This window comes from Chiloscyllium plagiosum, unplaced genomic scaffold (genome assembly GCF_037043375.1).
Source record: "Chiloscyllium plagiosum isolate Xiang-an unplaced genomic scaffold, Cpla_swu_hap1 HiC_scaffold_2, whole genome shotgun sequence".
NCBI classification, from domain to species: domain Eukaryota; kingdom Metazoa; phylum Chordata; class Chondrichthyes; order Orectolobiformes; family Hemiscylliidae; genus Chiloscyllium; species Chiloscyllium plagiosum.
The window spans coordinates 88,237,953-88,263,261 of NW_028270140.1; the positions used below are offsets into that span (position 1 = coordinate 88,237,953).

The window sequence follows — 25,309 nt, forward strand, 5'->3', positions numbered from 1 at the left end:
TCATATGGACGATTAAGACAAATAATATAAACAATTGCAATATCAGACGCATTGTAAGCAATTAGATTATCTTTCATGACTAGTCACACCAATAAATGAATAAAAGAAAACCATCCACTTGCCTCTGGTTCTGCGTGGGTTGGAACCATTCATCATTATATAGTAAGATTATGTCAGGGTTGTTGATGAAAGGAAGGCTGCATCCATGTCAGTAAATACCAACAACCTTTGTTTCATTGGTATACACACACAGATAGTGGTAAGAGAGCTCAGGTCTGGAACCCTACACAATTACTGAGTAACTATTGTTAGAGTAAAGATCCAGTTAAGCCTAAGCTCCACAGAATTGGATGATCATTGGGGCTGGGATATTAAAATAAGGGCTGGGAGTTTGGGGTGTAAACATGCAATCTTTTTGTTCACCCAGGCCCCTGGCATTGATTGAGCTTACCTGACTTAAAATTGGAACCAACCTGCTCCGATTCAATTGATAAAATGAAAAGTAAAATGAAAGGGATTCTAATTTTATTTTGACAAATATTAACAATTCAGCTTATGTGGAAGAACATTTCAAGTAGGACAACACTATCTTCCTATCAATATTGGTCAATATCTTCCATCAGTGGTCAAAATGTGACATTCCAAGGACATTAAAAACAGAAAAATCACAAATAATTGTCAAGGATCAGAAAATACATCATATATTTTTTAGCTGATAACATTCACAGTTTTTCTTGTTGTCCTAAACCCTCTAGCAATTCTCAACTTTTGTTTCTACAGATAGGATAGATTTTTTCCTGAAACTCAAATGATAATGCTTCACTTGTAACTGTAAAAAATCTTTAAATAATATGTACAATGTTAACACGTGTGCATATTTATAAAAGGAGTTAATAAATAATTTTCTTTAGTATTTCTATTTTGATGCAGTACTCACTTTTCTAGGTCAAATGCATCACAGATTAGTTGCATTCTGTTTGAACTTGGAATAACCTATGGAATATGAGTTCTCAGAATTAACGAAAAGTAATTTAAACAATTAATTGATTCAAAGCAATGCAAATGTGTCTAACAAATAACTTTTACAAATTGGGGTTGTATTCAATACCACATTCACACTCAATGTAATGAATAATGATTTTTTCTCCACTGGGAGATTGATTGCATTCAATTTCCAATTGAAAAATGTGAATGTTTCCATGCTGTATTTACATTGTTGCTTAAATACAGGCTTCAAGGCAGAGACAAAGATGTGAAATTTTCTAAAGGTGAAGAGTGACTCCATTGTTTGAAAAAATGGCAAAGGAAGCTTACATCTGGAAGTCCCATACCGAATGCATCGCAAATCATTTTTGCCAATGGTTGCAGCAAGAGAACTGTATTCAACCACAATCTGTAACCTCATGACCTGCTGGACCCTTATGTACTGGCAGTGCCCCTCCTTCTGAACAGAAGGTCCACGTTCAAGTCTCACTGCTCTAGAGTTCTGAACAGGTAAATTAGAAAATAGCAAACCTCATGGCCTGGTATATCTCCCACTCTACCATCACTACCAAGCAAGGGGATCAAATTTGGCTCAACAATGAATGAAGAAGGATATGCCAAAAGCAGCAGCAGGCATATCTACAAATGAGATGTCAATTGGTGAAGGTACAGCATAGGATTATCTGTGTGCCAAACAGCATTAGCCGCAAATGATTTATAAAGTTAAGTGATTCCACAATTGTCAAATGGCACTTACTCAACAATAACCTTTTTACTGATATTACTTTGGGTGCGCCAGGCCCACTCAGTTCCTAACCTCAGTGGGGATCAGATCTAATTTCTGCAGTCCTATCACACCTAGCCTTCAGCAGTGATGGGCAATTAAACAATTCAGTAGAAAAGGAAGCTGTATAATTAGTATTATCCTCAATGATGGGGGCCCCCAGCACATGAGCGTAAAGCACAAGGCTGAAGCATTTCCAACAATCTAAGTACTAAGTGGATAGCACATCTAAGCACTTCAGAAGTCGCCAGCATCAGAGATGTCTGTCTTCAGCAAATTTGCTTCCCTCCAAATGTCATGAGGAAATAGCTGAAGGCATTAGATACTGTAAAGGCAATGGGCCTTGACAACATGTTGGCAGTAGTATTGAAGACTTGTCCTCCAGAACTAACTGTGTCTGTAGACAAGCTGGTCTAGTAGAATTACAACACAGCTTCTTTCTGACAGCATGGAAAATTGTACAAGTACGGCTTATGCACAAAAAGCAGAAAAAGTCTAACCTAGACATTTACCACTCCATTAGTCTATTCTCAATCATCAGCAAAGTCATGTAAGATCTTTTTAAAGTTTTTCTTTCATGGGATAAGTGCAAGGCCATCCATGATTGCCTTTGAATTGAATAGCTCATTAGATCTTTTCAGAGGGCATCTAAGAGTCAATGACATTTGCGATGTCTCTGAAGTCACATAATGCCAGACTAGGTAAGGATGGCAGAATTTGTTTCTAACAGGACATTAGTTGACCAGATGGATTTTCAACAATAACAAATGATAGTTTCATGTTCACCATTTCTGAGGGAAGCTGTATGTTTAAATTCCACTAGCTGCTATGATTGGATTCGGTCAGGATATTAGTCTATGCCTTTTTGTTATTGGTCCAGTGATATTATCACTGGGCCATCAAATCCTCATTGTCAAATGGCATTTAATCAACAATAACTTTGTCACTGATATCAGTTTGGGTGACCAGGCCCACTCAGTTCTAACCTCATGAGTCTAAAAATGAACAAAAGAGCTAACTTTAAAAGGAGAAGTAAGGGGAACTGCCCTTGCCATCAAAAGAGCATTTGATCGAATTTGACATCAATGAATCCTAGCAAAACTGGACTCAATGAGAATTAAAGAAAAACTCTTTGCTGGTTGGAATCATACTGAGCACAAAAATGGTTCTGGTTATTGAAGGTCAATCATCTCAACCACAGGACGTCAATGCATCAACTTCCCACAGTTGTATCTTAGGTCCAATTAGTAACTTCATAAATCATCTTCCTTCCATCACAGGGTCAGAAATGGGAATGTTGACTGATAATTACACAATGTATAGCAGCGATCATAACTCCTCAAATATGTAAGTAGCCCATATCCAAATGCAACAAGACCTGAACAACATTTAACCTTGGACTAATGTGGCAAGTAACCTTCGTGCCATGGAAGTACCAGGAAATTACCATCTCCAATAGGAGCAAGTCCAACCATCAGCCATCAACATTCAATGGAATTACAATTAGTGAATGCCTCATTAACAATATCCTGGGGGTTAGCATTTACCAGAAATCTAACTGGACTAGCCCTATAGCTACAAGACAAAGTGCAAGCCTAGGAATTCTACATGAGATAAATTACCTCTTGACTCTTCAAAGTCTATGTCCACTATCCAAAGTCAGGAGTCTGTTAGAATTCATTTATGAGGGCTTAATGAGTGCTGAGTATCAAGATGCTTGACACCATCCAAAGTAAAGCAGTCCTTAATTGGGACACTAAATAACACACTCACCATTCACTTTCTCCACCACAGATGTACAGTGACAGCAACTTATCGAAATTTCTTTGACAGCATCCTCCAAACCCTCAACATCTACCATCCAGAAGGACAATGGCAGCAGGTACATTGAAATGCCACCATCTGCAAATTCTCATTGAACTATGATGCCATTCCTTCATTGTGGATGAGTCAAAATGCAGAACTCATTCCCTAACAACATTGTTCATGCATCCACACCATATGAGTTGCAATGGGTGAAGAATACAGTTCATTACTATCTCTCAAGGCAATAAGGCATGTGCAATAAATCGGTTGAGCCAATAATGCTATGATTGAGTTAAAAAATAAAATGGCTCATTAAATTTTAAGCTCATTGGAATTTTCAAGAGTGTCAAAAGGAACTATCAACAGAGCTATCAAATGTCAAGGCATTTAAAACTCAATGACCTTTCAATGTTTGTAAGAAAAGAGTTTAAAAAACAGTTCTTGCTATTTCAGCCTATTTGTTGCTATCATTCTGAAGGTTACAGGATTATTGTTGCATGTCTGATTTCACAGCCTTTCACTAAATCACTGGGTTGCCTGTAAATTCACAGCTTGACCAATAACTGCAGGTAGATTATTCACACCTTGAACTGGGACAGTGAATTCCACTGGTTGTTTTTTTTGTAAGGGATTATGACAGTTAAATTAGTTTTTGCCAATTAGAGTGGAAATGTCTTGGTTTGCTCAGTAAACATAATATTGAGACTCTTCAAAACTATCTTCAATAGGATAATCAAATTCTACACTGGATACACAGCAGGGTGTTTCAGGAAGTCAGCGATATGGTCAAATGTGAATGTCATGAGTTGCCATGGAGAAAGTGCTATGGGGGTAGTTTGGAGACTTGACATGTTTGAATGGATGGAATTAGGGAATATTGCAGGTTGTAATAGGTTGCGAGATATTTAGATTGGAGGGCTGAGTATTGCTTAATTTTTTTTGTCATTCCTTCAACAACTTGCCAGTGCACTAAGGCAGATCTCCTACCTAGCCAGCAACTGCACCTGGCAATCTCCACACTGTTTCTGGGATTGCCTGGCAGCTTTCCCTTGAAATCCAGCTGTCCTGGACTGAAAATTAGAAATTCTGGGGCACTTTCTGCTGAGTCCGCACTTAGAAGCAAAAATTCAGGTCAAAATAATTTACCTTAAAAGTGGCCCACTGTGGGAAATAGAAGCATATTGCGCTGTCTGTGAACCCATAATCCAGAGGCCCAGGCTAATTCCCTAAAGACATGAGTTCAAAGCTCATCTCAGCAGTTGGGGGAATTTGAGTTCAATTAATACATTTGTTAATTTTTAAGAATCTGCTCCAGGAAGGACATGAGCTATCCTTACTTGGTCTGGTCGATATGCATCTCCAGACCAACAGCAATGTAGTTGACCCTTAACTGCCTTCTGAAATGGCCCATCAAGCCATTCAGTTCAAGAGTAATTTGAGACAGACAACAAATGCTCGTTGTAGTGATTAGAACGAGGTTGGCTAGGTGGATCGCATTGACTATGAGTTCCCTGATTGCGCTATAAATCTGGGTCAATCAGGGAGCCCTGGCTGACAGATATAAACAGGAGGGTCAGGGATTCTCCTCACTCGAGAGACTGGCTCTGACCTAGCAGGTCAGAGTTCATGCATTGTGCACGTGTAAATAAAGAGTGACTTGGTGAAGGAATACCAGCCTCTGTGGAAGTATTTCAGTGGCGATGAGAGAAAACAGTACACTCCTAAAGAAAACCTGCTCACAACAGTCATCTTCGAGTTGAGTTAAGCATTTCTGGCATCATGCCTTTATTTGAAAAGTTTGAATTGTTCAATCCTGCCATTGAAGACTGGCCCAGTAAATGGAAGCCATTATTTATTCCATGCAAATGATATTGGGACAGTTGAAAAGCAATGCGCTTTTCTTTTGACGGTTTGCAAACTTATCTTGGAGCAGCTGAGTGCTGGTACAGAGTGGTCTCTGGCTTGGAGCAGAGCAGGGATGGCTAATGGACTGGGGTCTGGTGTGGGCGGTCAGACCAAGTGCAGAGGACCTGCGCTGAGCTGCTACACTGTAATGTCTATTTGAAATTTCCTACTTTACTGTAATGTCAACCCTTCAATGATGTCCTATTTTTGCATTACTTTTCAACTCTCTAAGTAATACAACTACTTTTATTCCTCTGCTGTATCCAAGATTTATATCTAGGTCCTTGTACCTAATTTGTCACGATAAGAATCTAGACATTATAAAATGGAGTATGTGGCAATGAAAGGATATTGTATAGCATTTTTGGTTATTAGGAGCCTAACTTTCCCTGAGGTATGAGATATCAATACAATTCAACAGTTAACCTATTTAGTTAAGGAATATTGCCACCCTCAGCCCCCTTTAATTCTGAGACAATATTGGTTTTATTTAGCAGTTCAAGAACTAGGGAAATCTGTATCAGGAATTTTGACAAGGTTAAGTTGACTGCCACAGGCATGTGATTTTGGGTTAACTCTGATTGAGACGCTGAGAGACTGTTTGGTATGTGGGATTAACAATGTAACCATGCAAAAGTGCCTACTAGCTGAAGCCCAACTGGACTTCAATAGGCACGACAACTGGCTTCGACATTCAAAAATGCAGCAAGTGAAGCATGTGACCTGTAGGGTATCCGATGGAAGTGGACAGCCTCACTTGTCCAACTGAGCTTGGGGAACACCACTTGAGTGCAGGCTATTACATAGCCTCACACAGGACATACCCTGAGCTCATGGGCCCGAGGTCAGCCCAGAGCAAAACCCCAAAACAAAACTGAGCCAAGTGGCTAAAATGATTTTCAAGATTAGGGCCAGCAAGCCATTGTAGTTGCTGCCGGTAGCAAAGGAGTCCTAAGAGGCCTGACTTGAGCAAGTGAAATCAAAGACTAGTATCCAGGAGACTGTATACCCTGGAAAACCTGGTTTGGAACAGTTACATTGCTTAACAACATCCAAATCAGCACCAATCAAAATAAATGTCTGGTTAAATGGTTACCCGATATTGATGGAAGTCGATACTGATGAAGTTGTATCAGTGATTGCAGAATCACTCTTTAACAAGATTTGCTTTGTAATCCAATCCTTAGGTTTGCGCAAGACCTCAGGCAGACTGAGAATCTATACTGGGAAACTATTACAGATTAAGGGCACAACTTCAGTTCCAGTCTCTTATGAGAAGCAACAAATGCAGTTCCCACTGATCATAGTGAAAGGCTCAGGCTCAAACTTGATGGGACAGAATTGGTTAAGAATGATTCACTTTGACTGGCTCAATATTTTACCACTGGAAAATGGTTGCCTGAGTGAAGTCCTAAGTAAATACCTGGACAGTTTTCAGGAAGGTCTAGGAATGAGCAAAGGTGTCAAGTCCACCTTACATAGAGTCATAGAGATGTACAGCATGGAAACAGACCTTTGGTCCAACTTGTCCATGCTGACCAGATATCCTAAATTAATCTAGTCCCATTTACCAGCATTTGACCCATGTTCCTCTAAACCTTCCTATTCATATACCCATCAGATGTCTTCTAAATGTTGTAATTGGACCAGCGTCCGCCACATCCTCTGGCAGCTCATTTCGTACCATATGTGTGAAAAAGTTGCCCCTCAGGTCCCTTTTAAATCTTTCCCCTCTCACCTTAAACCCTCTAGTTTTGGACTCCTATCCTCACCCTATCTGTGTTCCGCATGATTTTATAAACGTTTATAAGGACACCCTTCAGCCTATAAAGCCTCTTCCTATAGCTCAAACCCTATAGGCAATCTTTTCTGAACCCTTTCAAGTTTAAAAATGTCTTCCCTATGGCTGGGAGACCAGAATTGAATGCAGTATTCCAAACGTGGCCTAGCCAAACGGCAACATGAATTCAATGCACTGAGCAATAAAGGCAAACATACCAAATGCCTTCTTCACTATCCTGTCTACCTGTGGCTCCACCTTGAAGGAAATATGAACCTGCAATCCAAGGTCTCTTTGTTCGGCAACATTCCACAGGTCCTTACCATTAAACATGTAAATCCTGCCCTGATTTGCCCCACCAAACTGCAGCACCTCACATTTATCTAGATTAAACTTGTTGATCAGGAAACAACTGTATGATTCTGCAAGGCCTTCCCAGTGCCATTTACCTTATGTGCAAAAGTACAGGCAGAAATTAGGAGGCCGGAAAGTGAAAGACTCAACAAACCATTACAGTTTGCGAAATGGGCAGCATTGGTTGTACCGATTGTGAAGCCTGATGAGTTGGTTCACCTTTGTGGGATTTTAAGCAAATGGTAAACCACTTCTTGCTGCTGGATAAATACCCAATCCCTCGCATAGAGGAGTTGTGCACAAATATGGCGTGGCACTGTCCTTCACGAAGCTGGATATGAGCCATGCTTATCTGCAATTGCAACTAGATGAGGAGTCCCAGAAATATTCCACAATTAATGCTTATAAAGTTTTGTACCTATTTGCTACCATTTGGAGTATCAACTGCCTGTGCCCTTATCCAGCACAGGAAAACATTTTAAAAAGTCTACTCCAGGTTACCATTTATCGGGATGATGTGCTAATAACTGGGAAGACCAATAAAGAGCACTTGGAAAACTCGGATATCGTGCCTAAATGTTTCTCCCAGGTGGGCGTATGCTTTAGAAGAGAATAATGTGAGTTCCAGGTAGCCCAAGTGACCTACTTGGATTACAGAGTTGACAAGACTGGGTTACACCCATTGGAAGAAAAAGTAAGAGTGATCAAATGTCTCCCGGCTCCCATGTCTGTACTGGAGCTTAAGTCTTACTTTAGGTTGATGAAATTTTACAGAAAATTCATATGTAACCTGGCCTCCATCCTGACACCCTTACAACTGTTATTGGAAAAGAGTCAGTCTTGGAAATGATCTCAGATGTATCCTTTAGGGAAATGAAAAAGCAGCTATCATTGTCCAAGGTGTTGGCCCTCTATGATCCCAAGCAAGAGGTAGTGCAGACATGTGATGCCTGCCTGTTTGGTATCAGGATAACGTTGGCTCATAAGTTGCCCAGCGGAGAGAATCACCTGGTAGTCTGTGCTTCCTAGATTTTGGCTGATGCCAAACGCCAATATGCCCAGATGTGGAAGAAGGTTTGTCGGTCATCTCTGATGTGAGAAAGTTCCACTTTTCCTTTATGGATGTAAAGTTGTAATAATAATGGACCATGAACCCCTGCTAGGGCTACTTAAAGAAGATAAGAAGGTGCCACCCAAAAAGCTTCAGGTTGAATCCAGCGGTGGGCCCTTATTCTCAATGCGTCCAATTATATGTTGAAACAATCTCGAGGAGGCCTAGTGACAAACGTGTGTATTGAACTGCCTCCCCTGGAAGAAATTATTCTGGTTTTAAACTTTCTGAACACCTTTCCAGTCATCGCTGACAATATCCAACTATTGTCAGAAAAAGATCCTGCCCTGGCAAAACTAAAAGAGCTGGTGATGATGGGGGAAACAAAAGGGCCATCACAACCCAAATTGATACGTTTCTGGACCAGGCAAGACCAGATCACTGTGGAGGACATCGTATTATTAATGGGAGCAAGAGTGATTGTCCCAAGTAAATGTCACCTCAAGATACCGGCTGAACCTCACCAGGGTCATGCAAGATTTTCTAAATTAAGATGTTGTCAAGAATTTAAGTCTGGTGGCCGGGATTGGATGCCAACATAGCCCCATTGGTGGTGCAGTGCCCAGAGTGCAAACAAGGACAAAAATTACTGCCAGCAGCTCCCTCACATTCGTGGGAATGGTCAGGTAAACTCTGGACTTGGAGAGAGGGATGTCATTTCCCAGCAGGTATCTTGAGGATTTCCTAAAGGTTGAATAGCATTTGGCATGTTCAGACTGCTCCATAGCATCCATCAGCCAACAGCCTAGTGGAAAGAGCAGTCCAAATGCTGAAGGCAGGCCTAAAGAAACAGCCCACAGTATCACTCGATACTAAACTGTCCCTGTTCCTGTTTGATTATAGACCACCCCTCACACAACTACAGGAATAGCTCCAACAGAGTTGCTGACGGGGAGAAGACTCAGCACCAGGTTAAACCTGATATTTCTGAACGTGGGGTGAGAGGGTGAGATAACATCAGGAACAACAATGCTAGCCACACTTCCTCTAAGTGAGAGAGACAGTTTATTTCAAGGGACAAACTTTGGTGTCGAAAGTACAGAAAAGGCGCTGCAGGGGCACGAAGCAATGTTGATGCAAGGTCAGATGCTGTGATATACAGATTTCAGGTAGGTGAGACAGTTCTGAACACACTTATGGATCACATGAAAGCTGCTGCCTCGCAAACAGGACAGGAGCAAAACGTACCCAGCCCCTCAGAACAGCCTGAAAGGCCATCAGAAACTGTGGGTTCTCCCCCTCTGTTCAGCATCGAAGAAACCACAGAGTCTGAGGAGGATGCAGCTGATGCTACAGTCTCAATACCATTACAACCTGAAGAAGAGAAGGAATTGCTTCTGAGAGGGTCCGGGCATAAGAGACCGGGTACGGTCTGGTACATGCCACCTATGTCCGAGTCAGAGTTGGAGGAACCAGACCTGGGGTAAAAATGTTCAAGGAGAAGCTACAAGATAAAGAACAGGCACACATCCCTGGACTTATACACGGAGGGTTACAGTGATTGGAATGAGGTTGGCCAGAGTATACGTAAGAGGGAAATCAGGAGGGCAAAAAGGGGACATGAGATAGCTTTGGCAAATAGAATTAAGAAGAATCCAAAGGGTTTTTACAAATACATTAAGGACAAAAGGGTAAATAGGGAGAGAATAGGGCACCTAAGGCATCAGCAAGGTGGCCTTTGTGAGGAGCCACAGAAAATGGGGGAGATACTAAACGAGTGTTTTGCATCAGTATTTACTGTGGGAAAGGACATTGAAGATATACGATGTAGGGAAATAGATGGTGACATCTTGAAAAATGTCCATATTACAGAGGAGAATGTGTTGGATGTCTTGTAATGCATAAAAGTGGATAAATCCCCAGGACCTGATCAAGTGTACCCTAGACCTCTGTGGGAAGCTAGAGAAGTGATTGCTGGCCTCTTGATGACGTATTTGGATCATTGATAGTCACATGTGAGGTGCTGGAAGACTGGAGGTTGGCAAATGCAGTGCCACTGTTCAAGAAGGGTGGTAAAGACAAGCTAGGGAACTACAGACCAGTGAGCCTGATGTCGGTAGTGGGCAAGTTGTTGGAGGGAATCCTGAGGGACAGGGTGTACATGTATTTGGAAAGGCAAGGACTGATTAGGGATAGTCAACATGGCTTTGTGCGTGGGAAATCATGTCTCACAAACTTGATAGAGTTTTTGAAGAAGTAACAAAGAGGTTTGATGAGGGCAGAGCAGTGGACATGATCTATATGGACTTCAGTAAGGTGTTCGACAAGGTTCCCCATGGGTGACTGGTGAGCAAGGTTAGAGCTCACGGAATACAGGGAGAACTAACCATTTGGATACAGAACCAGGTCAAGGTAGAAGACAGAGGGTGGTGGTGGAGGGTTGTTTTTCAGACTGGCGGCCTGTGACCAGTGGAGTGCCACAAGGATCGGTGCTGAGTCTTATACGTCTCGCCATTTATATTAATGATTTGAATGTGAGCATAAGAGGTATAATTAGTAAGTTTGCAGATGACACCAAAATTGGAGGTGCAGTGGACAGTGAAGAAAGTTACCTCAAATTACAACAGGATCTTGATCAGATTGGCCAATGAGCTGAGACGTGGCAGAGGGAGTTTAATTCAGATATATGTGAGGTGCTGCATTTTGGGAAAGCAAATCTTAGCAGGACTTATACATTTAATGGTAAGGTCCTAGGGAGTGTTGCTGAACAAAGAGACCTTGGAGTACAGGTTCATAGCTCCTTGAAAGTGGAGTCACAAACAGATAGGATAATGAAGAAGGCATTTGGTATGCTTTCCTTTATTGGTCAGAGTATTGAGTACAGGAGTTGGGAGGTCATTTTGCGGCTGTACAGGATATTGGTTCGGCCACTGTTGGAATATTGCGTTCAATTCTGGTCTCCTTCCTATCGGAAAGATGTTGTGAAACTTGAAAAGGTTCAGAAAAGATTTACAAGGATGTTGCGAGAGTTGGAGGATTTAAGATATAGGAAGAGGCTGAACAGGCTGGGGCTGTTTTCCCTGGAGCGTCGGAGTCTGAGGGGTGACCTTACAGAGGTTTACAAAATTATGAGGGGTATGGATAGGGTAAGTAGACAAAGTCTTTTCCCTGGGGTGGGGGAGTCCCGAACTAGAGGGCATAGGTTTAGGGTGAGAGGGGAAAGATATAAAAGAGACCTAAGGGGGAACGTTTTCACGCAGAGGGTGGTACGCGTATGGAATGAGCTGCCAGGGGAAGTGGTGGAGGCTGGTACAATTGCAACATTTAAGAAGCATTTTGATAGGTATATGAATAGGAAGGGTTTGGAGAGATATGGGCTGGGTGCTGGCAGGTGGGTCTAGATTTGGTTGGGATATCTGGTCGGCATGGACAGGTTGGATCGAAGGATCCGTTTCCATGCTGTACATCTCATGATTCTATTGATTATGAGTTCTCTGATTGGCATAGGTTAATAGTCTCAATCTGGGAGTCCTGGCTGACTGATACAAACAGGAATCTCAGGGATTCTCCTCACTCTCGGGGCGGGCTCTGAGCCAGCTGGTCAGAGTCCATGTACTGTGCACATGTAAATAAAGGATGACTTGGTGACAGGATACCGGCCTCCACAGAATTATTTCACTGGTATTTGTAGGAATGCTAATATCCCATAAATGAATAAAAGAAATCTGGTGTGGCTTAATTTCAAATCAGCAGGAAGGATTTGCATAAATATTTTATGGATTAGTGGTGCTGGAAGAGCACAGCAGTTCAGGCAGCATCCGAGGAACAGTAAAATCGACGTTGTGGGCAAAGCCCCTGCACGTCGATTTTACTGTTCCTCAGATGCACCCTGAACTGCTGTGCTCTTCCAGCACCACTAATCCAGAATCTGGTTTCCAGCATCTGCAGTCATTGTTTTTACCTATAAATATTTTATGTCAATGTGGAACAGAGCCCATGTTACACTTGTGAAAAGTGTAACATTGGCTTTTTTCCACACTAACATAAAATACATTCATTTCATTACACTGTAATTGTTCCTCTGCATTTTTAATAGCCTTGATTTACAATTATATTCACAAGCTATAAAGGTGTGGCTAATTTGGCTCCTCTGAATCTCTTTATGGTACCAGATGGCTCGCAAATACTTTTGGGCTGATATAACTAAAATTTCTGTTCTTTCTCACCAATGACCTAATTGATTCAAAGTTTGACAAATTATTACAGTAAGAGCTTTATACTTTTATGCCCTGAGATGATGTAGGTTGAGGCACATGTATTCTCTGCTCAACATGGAAACAAAATTCATATCAAGTAAAGAAAAAAAACTTGACGATTCATCCCATTAATTACTATTATCACTTTGTACATTCACACAAGATTCAATCCAAACCAATCAAAGTGTTTCTTGGCAAGTAATGATCTTAAATCTCCTGTGCAGAACATTATCAATTATCCTTCGGAAGTTGATATGTACAATATTCTATAGACAATTCCCTATCCACCATCTTAGTGATTTCCTCAAAAAAAAACAACTTACTTAGTTAGACATGGCTTACACAGCAAAAACTATGCTATATCCCATGTGCCAATTAAACACAGTTTATGATGATTAATTCAAGGAAAGGTTTCTTTTGTTTTTCATTGTTTGGCTTATTGTGTGAGGATAGAGTTTTAGTATTTTGGCCTGCAGTTTAGATGTAGTATTGAATTAGCCAGGGCAAATGCTTCAAAAGATTTACGTTTGAATATGAAAATACTGACAACATATCAAATTTAAAAACCACAGAAAACTATGCAAGTGCCATGGTCAACTCTTCAAACAGAGATGCTTACTCTAATCACTTTATTGGCTTTTTGTTCATTTCATTTTAATAGACTTCGTTTAAAATTTTCATCTGATTCCTTCTTGAATTATGTCATACTCACTGTCACTAGCATTTCTGACAATGTTTTTTAAACACAAGATTCGGTAGAATAGATATATAGTGATTCACGAGAGGCAGCCAGCACTCTGCACTGCTGCACATGCAGCATGCTCAGTGTTCATTATTGACCTGCCACAGGAAGCTGTGATCCCTGTGTGTATCCAAGCACTTCAAAAGAACACTATTGTGGTTTCACACAGCTCAAGTGCATCATGCAGCAATAACAGGGGCTCTAGCAGCAGTAAGAGTGGCACTTGGCTTGAAAAATGATAGAGAAATGGAGCAATGCTTCGAGATAGTGTTATGATGAAATTCCAGGTGAGTTCCAGAAGACATATCCTAAACTGTTAAGCTCTTGGGTGAGAAGCGATGAACCAACTCCCCTTCTTTCTTCATCCACTCACCCCCTCAGTCGATTGCAAAAATATTCATTTAAACAGGCCCCTTTCCTCGATGATAACCTTATTTGGTTTTGGAACAAAGGTATGTTTTAAAAGGAGACAATGTGACCAGGCCTTCTTGAATGAACAAAAAGAGTGAATTTACTAATAATATTTATAATATATTTAAATGATCTAGATCTTGGTGTGCAAGGGACAATTTCAAAGTTTGTGAATATCACAAAACTAGGGAGATTTGTAAACTGTGGGGAGGACAGTACATAGAACTTCAAAAGGACATTGACACATGGTGCAGTAGGGGTTACATGACAATTGAATCTCATTCCTGATGAAGAGCTTTTGCCCGAAACGTCAATTTTCCTGCTTCTTGGATGTGCCTGACCTGCTGTGCTTTTCCAGCATTACCCTAATCTTTACAACTGAAGTTCAATACTGAGAAGTGTCAGGTGATACACTTTAGTGCAAAGAATTTGGAGAGACAATATAAAATAAGTAGTACTATTCTAAAGGATGTGCAGGAGCAGAGAGACCTGGTATATATGTACATACATCATTAAAGTGGCAGGACAGGTAGAGGGAGCTGTTACTGTAACATACAGTATTCTAGACTTTATTAATAGTGACATAGAGTATGAGAGCAGAGAGGTCATGATGAACCTATATAAGACACTGGTTAGATTTCAGCTTGGGTAGAAGTGAAGAAGAGGCCACTGGGCCCATCAAGTCTGCACCAACCCTATGAAGAGTGACCTACCCAAATCCAGCACACTCCCCTAATGCCATATTTACCATGGCTAATCCACCTGCACATCCCTGGGTATTACAGGGCAATTTAGCATGGCCAATACACCTAAACTGCACATCTTTGGACTATGGAAAGTGACAGAGTACCCAGAAGAAATCTACGCAAATGTGGGAGAACATATAAACTCCACACAGACAGTCACTTGGGGTGGAATCAAACCTGGGCCCCTGGCGCTGTGAGACAGCAGTGCTAACTACTGAACCACTATGCCAGCTCCAAATTGTGTAAAGTATTGTGTATAGTTCTGAGCATCACCATAAGAGGCATGTGAATGCATTGGAGAATGCAGAAGAGGTCCCAGGAAGGAGGCACTTCAGTTATTGGAAAGATTGGGGGGTTGGGGGGAGGAGGTGGAATGATAAAAGTTGCAGTAAGATGTTTAACAAGAGTCAATAGGAAGAAATTGTCCTGCACATAAGTAGATTGAGAACCAGAGGGCACACATTTAGAGAGTTTTGCAAAAGAAACAAATGTGAGGTGAAAAAAACCGTTTTCACACAATGAGTTGTTAGGGTATTGAATGTACTGTATGCAGCACTACAGGGAAAAGACTGGAGATTCACACTAAGTTGAAATGCTCAGAGTTAGTGCAAGCATAATAGTTTGAGTGGCCTCCTTCTTTACCATAACAATTCTGTGTATTGTTTAATTCATTAAATACCACATAGGAAAGGAATTAGTAATGCATTGCACATACACACAGGTTAGAATTAAGAGACGAGCCTGAAGGATAAAAGTTAAATTAACAGATACACGATTGATCTCTGAATTGTTTGCAAAGAGTGGAATTATACGACTGTTGCATTTGAAGATTAGTGCTACTTTTGATGTTGGTAGCTGAACAGTTGTTTTTGAGATTCTTGGTTTTGAAGGCTAATTGCAGTTCATTTCTCTTTTTTGAAGTGTCTTGCTGAAATCAGAGCCAGTATAACACAGGGCTAAGTAGGGGATTGTTCTTCAACTGTGACAATCACATCATGATAACACTCAAACCCAGGCAGATATGATAACAGCATCAGTTCCAGTAGTTCACTCTATGAGGCTTTTAACTCTGTCCTTTTGTATTCTTCAAAGAGTTAAAAAAAACCCACAAACTGTGTCTGCAGTTTGGGACATAATCCACAGTGGATGCTTGCAGTTGAGCAAGGAGTTGCCAGTCCTTATTACCTTTGTATTCACAAGAGATTGCAGTCCAATCTGTTTGAGGTTTCTCTGACACACTTTAGGTGTTACAACCATCAGTCTCAGATGTCTGTAGTTATCTCCTCCCTGGAGCTGTCCTCCTTTGAAATACACATTATGAAACTGAGGGCTAAAAATGCCCTTAATCTTGTGAGGTTCCACCCATTGTCATAAAAAGAGGGGAAGCTCTGTACCATGCATTTGCCAGCTGGAGGTGGGCTCCTCCACTGATGTTAATGGGATTTGTATTTTAGGTGTGTAAATGTGAAGACTGGCACTGTGATTTTTGGATGATGTCATCAACTGGCAGCTTGTAGGTAATAAAAAAGGATAGATCCTTAATTTTTCTAACCATTACTATGCGTACTCCCTGTTCCTTTAACAGTGGTGTATGTCTTTTTGTCCTATCCCACTACCTCATTATGAATGTAATCAATCTATTCCCCCGTTCCCAACTTTGCCACAGAATTGTCATTATATCAATTCCATCTCTGCCTTCAAACATTCTTCTTCTTACTTGACTTTCACCTTTTTGACATTCATATTCCTGCTGATAATCACAGTACTATACAGCTCTGTGATTTACTTCCTGCATGTGAGAAGTGGTTATGAAAAAGCAAACATCTGTTATTAGTACTAGAGATTATAAACTAGATATTCGATTGCAAGACAGTATAAAATGATTAGCATTATTGCTTTGTGTTTAATGTATCCAAGATGAATAACAAATGTGAAGAAAGGTAGGAAAATTGTGACTCACTGTTGGATCTTTGTTTAGTTGTAGAATTAGCTGCTGCCAATTTGGATCATCATAGACAATTCTACAGAGGGTGGAAACATTAATATTTAGCAGAATCCATTCTTCATCTGTGGTACGTTTTATCTCAGGGTATGTTTCTGTTTGTAAGCACCAAGAATGAAAATCAACAGGATGATAGCTCTGCTTACACCAAAGAAGAACCAGCAGTATGTGCTTATAAATTTGTCAATTGCCCACATCTCAGTATAGTCAATATTTTTGAGATAATGGGCAGAATCTTTGAGGACAACAGGTATTAAATGCTTATTCAAGAGCCTCAATTGGCAACAGATACATGAAAGGAAAGCTGTTCAAAGGCCTTTCTTGAATAGACTTAATCAGGTTAATGTGGCAGTTTGATAGCGTCATCAAGTGCCACCCTCCCACTTGATTAAATTTCCCTACTATCAAAACAGCCATGGAGGTGGACACAAGCTTCCTCCTAATGTTTGTGAGGATCATTCCCATTGATTCCTCCCATCACTTTAGGCTTGTGCAACTTGGAATAGCAGTAACTGAGTGTCAAAAGATATGATCCACAAAATGCAGCAGCATGCATATTATGCAGTGCCTGAATAACTAAAATTCTGTTCACAACATAAATAGTTTTCAATACCAGTTTTGAATGTGCTTCATAAAGCTCATGGCAAGTGTCTAAAGTGAGTGGTGATCCTTCCTCGTGTAAAGAGTATTCCAAGATTATTCGGGTGAGATTTAACACCAGGAAATTCAAACACTGCACAGCACTGATGAGTTTTCTCGAAATGGTTTCCAATAACTTGGATAAGTTATTAGGTACATGTATGGAATGAGCTGCCAGAGGAAATGGTGGAGGCTACTACAATTGCAACAGTTAAAAGGCATCTGGATGGATATATGAATAGGAAGGGTTTGGAGGGATATGGGCCGGGTGCTGGCAGGTGGGACTAGATTAGGTTGGGATATCTGGTCGGCACAGACGGGTTGGACCGAAGGGTCTGTTTCCATGCTGTACATCTCTATGGCCCTATGACTCTAAATGAACAACTGTTTCTCAAATCTTCAACTAAAGTGTCAACTATCTGACTCCATATTCTAGGAGGTGAGTAAAAGCCTATTGGGAAAACCAGTGCTTGAATTTTCAACAGTTTACATGAAGAACTATTGTAATGTCAGAAAATTATCTTGAGTTTGTTTCACTTAAAGCAATTTTGTTGCACTCTCCAAATTGGCAAAATGTTGATTGCTAATTATTTGCAATCAGCATTAAAAGAAGCATAACATGCAACTTTATGCTAAGATGCAGTAATGAAACACACATCGTAAATTACTTACTAGATTCACCATCAAACCAGATAAGTGGCTGCACAGATCCATTCTTCATCCAGAAAACAGGAATAAACCATGAGTAGCTAAACAGGAAATAATGAAATGGTAGGAGAGATTAACTTCTTGTATGCTTCTTATTATTGGTATTCTATGAATACCTACAAAACTGTAGATGTGCCTTCAGAAGATAATTTGTACTTAGTCCACCTCTGCAGCCTTGTAAACATGAAGACAATATAATTTTTTAAAACATTAGCTCATTTTTACTGTTCATCCCCAATTGCCCTGGGGAAGGTAGTGGTGGGCTACTTTCCTGAATTGCTGCCACAGGTTTAGACACTCTCCCAGTGGTGTTAGCAAGGAAGAGTTCCATGATGTCACCCAGCAACAGTGAAGGAATAGTGATATACTTCCAAGTCAGGATGGTGTGGTGGGTTTGGAAAGAATTTTGCAGGTGCTGGTATTCCCATGTACCTACTGTCATTATCCTTCCTGCGGATGGAGGTTGCAGTTTTGGAGAATGCTGTTGAAGGAGCCTCAGTAAGTTACTGTGCTGCATCTTGTAGACTGTACTCATTGCTACCACTGTGTAGTGGGTGACTGAACATTGAAAGCGGTGGTTGGAATGATGATCAAGTGCGTTGCTTTATCCAGGATAGTGTTCAGGCTGCTGAGTATTGTTGGTACTGCACCCATCCAGGTATGTGGAGAGTATTCCATCACAGTCCTGACGTGTGCATTATCGATCATGTACAGTGATAGGGGAAAGAGGTAGTCAGTTACTGGCTGTAGAACTCCTAGACCTTGACTTAGTCATGTAGCTACCATAATTATATGGTTGGATATGGTTAATGTTAATTTTCCGAATGTTGATAAATGGGGATTCAGTAATGGCAATGCCATTGAACATTAAGGGGCAATGTTTAGGTAATGGAGGTGGTCATTATTTGGCACACGTGTGGCATGAATGTTATTTGCCACCTATCAGTTGAAGCCTGAATATTTTCCACTTCTTGCTGAATATGGTCACAGACTGTCTCAGTATTTTGTCCACGTTTTAACTAAAGTTGTAATGAGGTCAGGAACTGAATGGCCCTAGTGGAAACCAAACTGAACCTCAGTGAGCATGTTATTCCTTTGCAAATGATAGCACTACTGTCATTCCTATCCATAGCTTGCTAATGAACAAGAATAGACTATTCGGCTGTATTGGATTTCTCCTGTTTTTGTGTACACAAAGTACCTGAACAATTTTCTACATTATGAGCTAAAATCCAATTTCATGGATGTACTGGAATACCTAGGAACTTGATTATGTCTAGATTAGATTCCCTACAGTATGAAAACTGACCCTTCAGCCCAACAAGTCCACACTGACCATCTGAAGAGTAAAAATAATGACTGCTGATGCTGGAAACCAGATTCTGGATTAGTGGTGCTGGAAGAGCACAGCAGTTCAGGCAGAATCCAAGGAGCAGTAAAATCGACGTTTCGGGCAAAAGCCCTTCATCAGGAATAAAGGCAGGGAGCCTGAAGCGTGGAGAGATAAGCTAGGGGAGGGTGGGGGTGGGGAAAAGTAGCATAGAGTACAATGGGTGAGTGGGGGAGGGGATGTAGGTGATAGGTCAGGGAGGAGAGGGTGGAGTGGATAGCTGGAAAAGGAGATAGGCAGGTAGGACAAGTCCGGACAAGTCATGGGGACAGTGCTGAGCTGGAAGTTTGGAACTAGGGTGAGGTGGGGGAAGGGGAAATGAGGAAAATGTTGAAGTCCAGATTGATGCACTGGGGTTGAAGTGTTCCAAGGTGGAGTATGAGGCGTTCTTCCTCCAGGTGTCTGGTGGTGAGGGAGCGTCTGTGAAGGAGGCCCAGGACCTCCATGTCCTCGGCAGAGTGGGAGGAGGAGTTGAAATGTTGGGCCACGGGGTGGTGTGGTTGATTGGTGCAGGTGTCCCAGTGATGTTCCCTAAAGCGCTCGGCTAGGAGGCGCCCAGTCTCCCCAATATAGAGGAGACCGCATCGGGAGCAACGGATACAATAAATGATATTAGTGGATGTGCAGGTAAAAGTTTGATGGATGTGGAAGGCTCCTTTAGGGCCTTGGATGGAGGTGAGGGAGGAGGTGTGGGCGCAGGTTTTACAGTTCCTGCGGTGGCAGGGGAAGGTGCCAGAATGGGACGGTGAGTTGTAGGGGGGCATGGACCTGACCAGGTAGTCACGGAGGGAACGGTCTTTGCGGAAGGCAGAAAGGGGTGGGGAGGGAAATATATTCCTGGTGGTGGCGTCTTTTTGGAGGTGGCGGAAATGTCGGCAGATGATTTGGTTTATGCAAAGGTTGGTAGGGTGGAAGGTGAGGACCAGGGGCTTGTTATGGTTGGAGGGGTGGGGTCTGAGGGCAGAGGTGCGGGATGTGGACGAGATGTGTTGGAGGGCATCTTTAACCACGTGGGAAGGGAAATTGTGGTCTCTAAAGAAGGAGGCCATCTGGTGTGTTCTGTGGTGGAACTGGTCCTCCTGGGAGCAGATACGGTGGAGGCAGAGGAATTGGGAATATAGGATGGCATTTTTGCAAGAGGTAGGGTGGGAAGTGGTGTAATCCAGGTAGCTGTGGGAGTCGGTGGGTTTGTAAAAAATGTCAGTGTCAAGTCAGTCGTCATTAATGGAGATGGAGAGGTCCAGGAAGGGGAGGGAGGTGTCAGAGATGGTCCAGGTAAATTTAAGGTCAGGGTGGAATGTGTTGGTGAATTGATGAATTGCTCAACCTCCTCGCGGGAGCACGAGATGGCGCCAATGCAGTCATCAATGTAGCGGAGCAAGAGGTGGGGAGTGGTGCCGGTGTAATTATGGAAGATCAACTGTTCTACGTAGCCAACAACGAGACAGGCATAGCTGGGGCCCATATGTGTGCCGATGGCTACCCCTTTGGTCTGGAGGAAGTGGGAGGATTCGAAGGAGAAAACTAAATGTGGTCACCAAAAGAGGCTTTTGAAGGGGGTGACTTAAAGCTGGCAGATAAGGCTATGTTTGGGGGAGGGTTTCATCAGATCTATTGGCCCATTACCAGTGAAATTGTAATTAAAAAAACACACCTGCTATTATCTCCCATGTTATTTCAGTTCTACAAACTACCTATGAAATAGCCTTCTCAGGGTAACTAGGAATTAGCAACAAATGTGACATTGTTGTGTCATCAACACTATCTGAATAATTAGTATATTGTTTGAGATTGCAGGGTTTGAGCTATAGGGAGAGGCTGGGGCATTTATCCCCTGGAGCACTGGAGGCTGAGGGGTGAGCTTGTGGTTTATAAAATTATAAGGGGCATGAATAGGATGAATAGCCAAGATTTTTATCCCCAGGGTAAGGGAGTCCAAAACTAGAGGCCATAGGTTTAATGTGAGAGGGAAAAGATTTAAAAACAGACCTAAGGGACAACTTTTTCATGCAGAGGGCGTTGTGTGTATGGAATGAGGTGCCAGCAGAAGTGGTTGATGCTGGTACACTTACATGATTTAAGAGCATCTGGATGGGTACATAAACAGGAAGGGTTTAGAGGGATACGAGCTAAGTGCTAGCAAATGGGATTACATCAGTTTAGGATATCTGGTCAGCATGGACAAGTTGGACGAAAGGGCCTGTTTTTGTGCTATGACTCTATATGTTAGGTTCACTGAATAACTTGTGATTGATGAGACACTGTGCAAGAGGCTCAATGCTTAATTGTGAATAAAGAGACAAGAATCAGAGAGAAAAACACAGAAAAAAACAATATACTAATTATTCAGATAGTGTTGATGACACAACAATGTCACATTTGTTGCTAATTCCTAGTTACCCTGAGAAGGCTATTTCATAGGTAGTTTGTAGAACTGAAATAACATGGGAGATAATAGCAGGTGTGTTTTTTAATTACAACTTCACTGGTAATGGGCCAATAGATCTGATGAAACCCTCCCCCAAACATAGCCTTATCTGCCAGCTTTAAGTCACCCCCTTCAAAAGCCTCTTTTGGTGACCACATTTAGTTTGTTATTTCACCTCTGAAGTGCTACGGGACACTTTTCCATATTAATGGTTTTGTAATTATTTTCTTTATCACAACTGAAATATCATAAAGTATTCCTTGCACTGAATTATTTTTAAAGGATGTTATTTATGAGAACAGGTGAGAAGTATAACCAACATGGCCATTTATGGGAAGTCTGAAAGCTGCCTGAAATTGGGCTTTATGTTTCATTTACTTAATTTGGATCAACTGCTGCCTCTTGCCATGTCTCCAGAGGCAGCTCACCTGACTACTGCATCCAATTTCAGGTCATCTGCCGAGTAGTCCTCGGGTAAGTCTTTTGATTAGAAACATGGCCAGTCCAGGAGTACAAGTGTTTAGTACTATTGTCAGAATATTATCATGGCCCACAGCCTTTACAGTATTTAATACCTTCAGCTATTTCTACTTATCATGTGGAATTAATTGAATTGATTGAAGATTAGCATTTGTGATGATTAGGACCTCAGGAAGAGGTTAAGATAGATCTTCCACTTGGCACTTCTGGCTGAAGGTGAATGCACTAATGTGTTGGATTCCCCCATCTTTGAGGGTGGGGATACTCGCCATGCCTCATCTTCCTTCTAATTGTTTAATTGCTCATTGTCATTTAGAAATCAACGTGGAAGAACTGTAGAGTTTAGATACGATCAGTTGATGATAGAATTACTTCACTCTGTCTATTGCATGCTTTTTCCACTGTTTAACATGCAAATAGCCCTGTGTTGTAGTTCCATTTAATTGACACCTAATGTTTAGTAATCTGATTTTGCTCCTAACATGCCCTCCTGCACTCTTCATCATTGATTATCCTCAATTGAAGGATGGGCTACTGCATATTTTTAAGGAGTTATTTCATAACTTTCAGCAAAGGTACATTCTATAAAGAAAGAAACTCTTGGATAAGGATGCAATGTCCACGGATAACTAATGAAGTTAAGAATAATATTAAATTGAAATAAAAAACTAATAATGTAAAGCTTAGTGGTATGTCAGAAACTTGAACAGACTTTAGAAATCTGTAAAAAATGATTGCAAAAAGTAATGAGGGAGATAGTAGAGAATGAGGAGGCTTGTTCGAAACCTAAAAATAGATAGTAATAATTTCTACAAGTATTAAAAACAAAACTAAAAACAAAAACAAAACAAAACTAATGTCTACATTGATGCTTTATACGGTCAGACTGAGGAATTAAAATTGAAAACAAGAAAATATCAGAAGTGGTGAACAGGTATTAGTCTCAGTGCTCCTTTTAGAAGACAACAAAATAAAATCCTAAGAATATTTGAAGCCCAAAAGTAAGAGGGAGGGAGAAACTTGAAACAACAATTAATAAGTAAAAGGTAAAAGGTAAAATAAGTAAAATTGATAGCCTGCTGTCTAAGATTTTAAAGAGGTGTCTTCAATGATAATAGATACATTATTTTTCATCTTCCAAAATTCCCCAGAATCTGGAAAGGGTGGATTTGAAAATAGGAAGTGTAACATCACTATTCATGAAAGAAGAGAGAACAAAACAGGAAACTACAGGGCAGTTATCTGAATATATGTTATCGGCAAAAGTAGACTGCATTATTAAAGAGGTCATAGAAGGATATTCATAAAATCATAATACAGACAGAGTCAACATGGTTTTTTGAAAGGGAAATTGAGTTTGATTAATTCATTACAATTCTTATGAGGAAATAACAGCAAGGAAACAACAAGGAAATAAGCAGGGCAATGCTAACCTCTGTGCTAACCTCTGTGCTATCAGCCTAAATTTGCTGATAACACAGACAGAAAAATATGTTATTAAAAGGACATGAGGAGACAAAAACTGGTTTAAAAGAAACCTTTTCCGAATGGAGAGAGACTGCAGAACTCTGAGATACAGAGGGATCTGGGTGTTCTGATACAGAAATCACAAAAAAGTTATTTTGCAGGCTATTTTGAAGGGGAGCTGATGACCTAGTGGTATTACCACTCGACTATCAATCTAGAAGCCCAGAATAATGTTCTGGGGACCTGGGTTCGAATCCTGCCATGGCAGACGATGGAATTTGAATTCAATTTTTTAAAAATCTGGAATTAAGAGTCGACTGATGACCATTAAACCATTGCCAATTGTTGGAAAAGCCCATCTAATTCATTAATGCCCTATAGGGAAGGACATCTGCCATCCTTACCTGGTCTGGCCTACATGTGACTCCAGAGCCACAGCAATGTGGTTGACTCTCAACTCTCCTCTGAAATGGCCAAGCAAGCCACTCAGTTGTATCAATCGTGAGAAAGTCACAACTAAGAAATGAAACTGGACGGACCACCTGGCATCGACCTTGGAACCAGAAAAGACAATGGCAGAAACACAAACAGCCCTGTCAACCATGCAAAGTTCTCCTTACCAACACCTGGGGGCTAGTGCCACAGTGTCTCACAGACTAGTCAAACAACAGCCTGACATAGTTATTCTTAAGGAATCATAACTTACAGATTACACCCTAAACACCACCATTACCATACCTGGATATGTCCTGCCCACCAGCAGGACAAACCCAGCAGAGGTAGTGGCACAGTGGGATACAGTTGGGAGGGAGTTGCCCTGGGAGTCCTTAACATCGACACTGGACCCCCTAAAGTCTCATGGCTTCAGGTTAAACATGGGCAAGGAAACCTCTTACTGGTTACCACATACCATCCTCCCTTGGCTGATGAGTCAGTACTCCTCCATGTTGAACAACACTTGGAGGAAGCACTGAGGGTGGCAAGGGGCACAAAATGTACTCTGGGTGGGGGATTTAACTGTCCATCACCAAGAGTGGCTCGGCAGCAGCATTACTGATCGAGCTGGTCGGTTTCTAAAGTATATAACTACTAGACTGGGTGTGCGGCAGGTGGCGAAGAAAACAACAAGAGGAAAAAACATACTTGACCTCATCCTTACTAATCTGTTGCCTTCAGGAGCATCTGTCCATGACAGTAGAGGTAAAAGTGCAGTGTCCTTGTGGAGACGAAGTCCCGCCTTCACATTGAGAATAACCTCCACCGTGTTATTGCACCATCACTGTGCTAAATGGGACAGACTTCGAACCAATCTAGCAGCTCAAGGCTGGGCATCCATGAGGCACTGTGGGCCATCAACAGCAACAGAACTATACCCT

General features: G+C 41.4%; 1 protein-coding gene across 1 annotated transcript in view; it reads right to left on the minus strand.

The window, feature by feature from the left end:
• Positions 1 to 25,309, minus strand: part of LOC122560501 (aminopeptidase Q-like) — a 157,694-nt gene that overhangs the window by 48,189 nt on the left and 84,196 nt on the right. Inside the window, exons 11-13 of the mRNA XM_043711168.2 lie at positions 18,133 to 18,209; positions 16,780 to 16,916; positions 938 to 993 (exon numbers count right to left, since the gene is read on the minus strand). Of these exons, the coding sequence (XP_043567103.2) occupies positions 938 to 993; positions 16,780 to 16,916; positions 18,133 to 18,209 (270 nt within the window). The remainder of the gene's footprint in view (positions 1 to 937; positions 994 to 16,779; positions 16,917 to 18,132; positions 18,210 to 25,309) is intronic.